This window comes from Austrofundulus limnaeus, unplaced genomic scaffold, assembly GCF_001266775.1.
Source record: "Austrofundulus limnaeus strain Quisiro unplaced genomic scaffold, Austrofundulus_limnaeus-1.0 Scaffold105, whole genome shotgun sequence".
Classification (NCBI taxonomy): Eukaryota; Metazoa; Chordata; class Actinopteri; order Cyprinodontiformes; family Rivulidae; genus Austrofundulus; species Austrofundulus limnaeus.
The window spans coordinates 134734-140648 of record NW_013952507.1 but is presented as its reverse complement, the minus strand read 5'-3'; the positions used below and the strand labels follow the sequence as shown (position 1 = coordinate 140648).

General features: G+C 40.5%; 2 protein-coding genes across 2 annotated transcripts in view; one reads left to right on the top strand and one right to left on the bottom strand.

Moving 5' to 3' along the window:
- hhipl1 (HHIP-like 1) overlaps nt 1-88 on the bottom strand; it is a 10316-nt gene extending 10228 nt beyond the window's left edge. The window contains exon 1 of the mRNA XM_014013702.1: nt 57-88. The gene's annotated coding sequence lies outside the window, so the exon portion shown is untranslated. The remainder of the gene's footprint in view (nt 1-56) is intronic.
- A 6-nt stretch (nt 89-94) lies between these two features.
- LOC106521229 (coiled-coil domain-containing protein 85C) overlaps nt 95-5915 on the top strand; it is a 10771-nt gene continuing 4950 nt past the window's right edge. Inside the window, exon 1 of the mRNA XM_014013704.1 lies at nt 95-841. Within this exon, the coding sequence (XP_013869158.1) occupies nt 205-841 (637 nt within the window). The 5' untranslated portion in view covers nt 95-204. The remainder of the gene's footprint in view (nt 842-5915) is intronic.

Sequence of the window (5915 nt, the reverse complement as noted above, 5' to 3'; positions counted from 1 at the left end):
CTCTCTCTCTCTCTCTCTCTCTCTCTCTCTCTCTCTCTCTCTCTCTCTCTCCTCACCTTCAGTTACAGGAAAGATAGAAAGTCTGTCGAACTCCTCCCGCGGCTAACAAGCAGAGGTTCTGGTTCTGGTTCTGGTTCTGGATCTGGACATGATCGTGATGGATCTACTTTTCGTAATAACTTAGACCTAATAGAAACCTTCGACATGGACTCGGCGGACCTGCTCCGGCTGCCCGACGAGGATCTGCTGAGGCTGGGGAAGGAGGACCTGATCCGAACCCTGAGGAGCCTGGAGACCCGCAGCTTGGACCTGATGCTGGAGCACGGCAACCTGATGAAGGACGTGAACCGGAGCCTGCAGGTCCACCTCCGCGAGATCCGGAGCCTGAAGGAGGTGAACCAGAGGCTGCAGGAGGACAACCAGGAGCTGCGCGAGCTCTGCTGCTTCCTGGACGACGACCGGCAGAAGGGCAGGAAGGTGTCCCGGGAGTGGCAGCGCTTCGGACGCCACACGGCCGGGGTCCTGTGGAGGGACCTGGTCCTGTACCAGCAGAAGCTGACGGAGCTGGAGGCCGGCCAGGAGGCGCTGAGGGCGGAGAACTTCGAGCTGAAGGAGCTGGTGCTCATGCTGGACGAGGAGAGGAGCGGAGCCGGCTCCCGGAGCTCCATCGACAGCCAGTCCAGCAGCCTGCAGCCGCGGGACGGCGGGGACGGGAGCAGCACGTCCAGCGCCGGCAGCCAGGGGAGTCCGGACCACCACCTCCTTCATCATCACCTCCTCTTCAAAGAGGAGAAAACTGGTCCTCTCAGGAGGTCCGTGGATGATCTGTCTGCCCACAGAGGTGAAACTGAAACTTTATTTAATCAAACATTATTTTAGACATTTCTCTGTTAGTAAAATATCTCATGAACCAGTGGGCGGAGTTTAAACAAACATACAGGAAGTGATGATCACAGCTACCTTCAACTTGATTAAAGATGGCTGCTATAGTCAGCTGTTTAAAACATAAAAATGGCGACAACTCAGCCTGTTTAGCAGATTTTAAGCTGAATTTAGGATGTGAGTTTTTACACAACTATTCACCTAAATTACTCAGCTCAGKGGCCGAACATCCAGCTATTAAAGTTATGTAAATAAACCAACTATTACAAAGATCTGCTACTTTTGAAGTTGTTTATTTTGCTGCATTTAATCATGAATACAACATACAGAACCCTATAAAAATAGTGATAATTAAACAATATCAAAAACAAAAACAACACATTATTTTGACATCTCTGACTTGTCAAAATTTTAAACTAATTTAAAAAAAGTTTGTTACCAGCTTCTAGTCAAGTTTCTGTAATTTACCAAACATGTCCATGTGTAACTAAAAGAACTTAGAGTAATTGAAGTAGAAAATGGGGGTTTTGTGCTTAAGAGATGAATGAATCAAATGGCCAAACTTTGGTCACTGGCAGGCCGGATGTGGCCCGCGGGCCGCCAGTTGARTAGCCCTGCCTTAAGTGATAACAGRTWCATCTTTGCCCCAAATTTTATCACGTAAATGTTAATGCAGTTTATATTTGGAGAAGTTCTGATATTTCCTGTCATTCAAACTGTTTYCTTTTTGGTGTTTTTCATATTTCCAGCTAAAGAAATTGTAATAAATTGTGCAACAGTGACCCAAAAGTCACAACAGTCACTTTTGGCTGATAAACTGTAAACATTTTTTGGATTATTTCCACRTTCGCAATGACTTTAGGAGCAGAAACCCATTTTTAACCTCACACAGATGGCGTCTTCCGGTCATCTCCATCTTACTTAGTCTGGCTCTGGCCGGACCAGATGGCCCCCTAAATACCTCCTCAGGTCTAATGAGGATTTAGCACCTTAGCTGAAACAGGAGGAGAAGGAGCTCAGATGGAGGTGCTGAGGTGTAGGTTGGGTTATTTTATTTTTTTTACTTCCCTCTCATTTTTTCCTTGTTGCTCCTAAGTTTGAGCCACATGCTGCTGTAAACATGATTAGCAGGTTCAGCTGCAGAGTACAACTCCTCCTTATGACCAGATTTTACATCTAAGCCGAGAAATGTGCCATTAAATACGTTATTTGACTAATAATCACAGTTTTCTTTATGTCTCTGAAGTTCTCTGCCTAATTTCTACATTTTGAGCGTCTCCATCCCCGTTTAGTCAGCGGTGCCTCTTTTCTTTGTGTGCACGTGAGTGTGTGACAGATTTACTGTGTGCACCAGACAGAAAGGCTCTTGTTATGATAATGAGGCATCATGGGAAAGCCCTGCTCTGAGTGAAGGTTCAAATAAAAGAATCGAACCGTTTCTATACAGAACCCGGTGTCGGCTCGTGGGAGACGTCTCTGCTGTAGCTGTTTGTTGAAGAGTTGAAAAATAAAATACAATAGAAAACATTTTAATCTGCTTTAATGAAGCTATAAGGTCACTCTTCAAAAATATAAAGTTAAATCAAAACTTGGAACTTCTAAGAAAAATGTTTTATTTTTCCTTGAATATATGAATGAACCAGGTCTGCAGGCTCCGCCCCCTCCCTCTCAAGTCCCTCCCACCAGAGGGAGTGGTCTCCCTGGTTAGTAACTTTCTCAAAAAACAGTTTCGCAAATTGGCTTTAAAAMAATGTGTTCCACCACACAAACCCATTAGGCTCATCTGTGATCCGAGGCACAATGAAGTCGATTCTTCTTACAAAATGGTCCAACAGGATTTCCCACATTCCAGGGTTCACAAAGAACCAGATTCTCCGTGAAAATAATAAAGAGGTTTTGTTTTAGCAAACAAATCTGAAAAACCTCACCTGTTGGGAGGAATTTGACCACGAGCAGCTAAGATTAGAAAAATGGACACAATGAATTTTTGTTTTGTGAGCTGAGCTGGAACGTTCGGTTCTCGTCAGGAAGGTTTATTTTAATACGACACATTATTTATTAAACATGAATAAAATCTGCACCAATATTTCCTGAACCCATTGCAGGCAGGTAACAAAAACAGGTGAAAGGTTCAGGAAGCTCAGCTGAAGACAGAGATGATGAAAAGCAGACTACAAAAAAACTTTTTTTTTTTCAGAAAAAAAATCACAAATGAGTTCAAACTGGTGAATAACAAAATTAAAATTAATCAGCCAGAGAATTAAAAGTCTGGGAGCTGATACACATAACATAGCTAAAAGCTAAATGCTAAGAGAAGCATCATAAATAAACAAAACAAAACATTAGCTAAAAGTGGGCAGCTAAAAGCTTAAACATAAAAGTATTAGTTCCACCACACTCCCCCATCTGATCATTAAATCACCAATTAAATGATCAATAAAACAAAAAAAAATCCTGCCGACAACGCCAATAAACTGTCGTGGACACGTTTATCAAGAATGCAGAAACACGTTGGAATAAATGCACAGAAAGTCTGCGTGTATGGTCGTGAATTATCTAATTCCGGGCAACAATAAACAGAAAACAAATCAAGGAAGTCTGTTGAATTGTGGCCACCATCATCAGACAGCAAACCAATGATATAACCTCATGTTAACACCATGTGACAATTTACAACCAATCACAATCCGACTCATGTTACTATCAGCCAATGACAGGCTCTCAGCTCAAAGAGTTAATATATCGCACAAGAGMGGTCAGTCCGATGCTGGAGTCCTGACGTCTGGAACAAACAGATTAAGAGCCGAAATWAGTTATCATAAGATATGAGTAATGGACAGTGTCAAGGTGAAACAGATATAAATGATTAGTCCATGACAGGTAGCAAGACACTAGCTTAATGCATCAAAAAGCTAGCTAAAAGTAGCAAAAATCTAGCTAAATGTAGGAAATTCTAGCTAAAAGCTTAAAAGAGAAAAACACTAGTTCAATGCATAAAAAGGTTAGCTAAAATAGCAAGAGGCTAGCTTAAAGGGAAAAGCTAGCTAAAAGTAGCAAAAATCTGGTTAGTAGCTTAATGTAGGAAATGCTAGCTAAAACCTTAAAATAGAAAAACACTAGTTAATGCAACAAAAAGTTTGTAAATATTTAAAAGTGGCAAATGGTAAAATAAATTATTAAAGTAAAAAAGCTAACTTGCTTAAAGTAGGATGATAGCTCAAAGTAAATGCTAGCTAAAAGATGCAAATATCAGAATCATATTTATTTATCTTTTAAGAAACTAAAAAGCTCTCTGTAAAGTATGTGTAAATAATACTAAATATAAAACGGATAAATGTTTTAAATTGTTAACTGTTTGATCAGATAAATGTCTCACAGTCTGCAAAATGGTTAGATTTATTTTTGTCTTGTTTAGAAGCTGACTTTAAAAAGTTTCCAGGAAAACAAACAAACATTTAGTTTGTGTTTTGAAGCTTGAATCTGATGGACTCAACGTMTGAGTTCAGTTGTTGCCTGCAGGTAACAGAACCGTCTGCTCTCTGATTGGACAGTTTGATTGTGATTCGTTGTCATCGTCCAATCATTTTAAAGCATAAACAGTAATTACAAATCTGCAGTTTCAGAGTCAGTGTCGGAATTTTAACACTGGAGTCTCTGAAAGCTCAGCTCTCCTTTCCTCCTCCTTTTTTTCTAGGAGAAGCAGATTAGTCTGTGCGTAAATCTTAAGTAAATATTCTGCTGATRTGATTTAAAAACACAGCAGAGTTGTTAAACCATCAGAACTTCCCAGCAGCTCCCTCCGGGTCTTTCTGGACTCTGGTGGTATTTTCTCCAGCTGGCCTCGTCCCCCCTCAGACGGTTTGTGGGCTCTGAGCTCGGACCATCTGTCTCAAAGTATTATGTGACAGACAATTGGGTGCCGGTCTTCAAAGACTCACTAGTTTCTCATAACCCCCCACATAGTCTCATCCACTGTGGGACCGTCGGGGTCAAAGACCCCACCACCCCGCCGAGACCCTCAGATTTCTTTAGAGGCAACACCTCAGCTGAAGTCTGGTTTGTGTTTCAGTGATCACAGAACTGAGGTTAAACTAGTTTACATGCTGACTCAGCATTTAATCTCACAGAGATAGTTCCTCATTAAGAGGTGAACGACCAAAAAAAAAAAAAAACTGGACACATATTTGTAAACATCCGGGCTCAGTGACGGACGGGACGGTGAAATGGACCGGTGCTGACTACCTGAAATTCAAGGATGTCCTGGGCTCAGTTTTTTTTTGTCAGCAGAGTCTCAGTTTGTGTTTGCTCGTGAGGTCAGCAGTTTCCTGCAGCAGAGACTTTGACTGCACGGCTCAGTCTGTGAGTTTGAGTTCTGATCAGATCAATAATCTGAAGGTGCTCTGCAGAACAGACACCTCACCGGGAAAACATCATGTCAGCCTGAGTCTGGCTCGTAAATCTTWATTAAAACTTTGTCCTCTGGGCTCCTCTTCCTCCTGCAGTTTTATTCTTTGTAACTGTTCGTCCTTAGTTTTGTTTCTGACTCTGCAGATGTGTTTTATTTTTGTTTTTTATGTAGATGCATCTGGTTGCATCAATGTGAACTTTGTATGATTCTGTTTATTAATTAATTTAAGGAAATACCTCCTTGATTTTCAAGATTAATTATTCTAAAAGAGCAAATATTTAGAACATTTAGCATTTCGATGGAGCTAAGCTATGGAAGCCCATTAACGCCACTCTGCTGAAAAAAAACTTTTTATCTTAAAATTATGAGTAGTGCTGTACCAAACGATTATTTTCTAATCGATTAATCTAACGATTATTTTTTCGATTAATCTATTATTCTAACAACAAATCTATAAGTTATTCTGATGTGAGTGCACTGGAAATTTAAAATGTTTTCATCAGAACAGTTCTTTAATATTGTAATATTTTCTTTAATAGTTTTATCATGAACACAAAATATGCACTCTAGAGTCAGTTCTTTAACAAAAAAAAAAAGCTTAAAAGATTTAACATCAACATAAAAT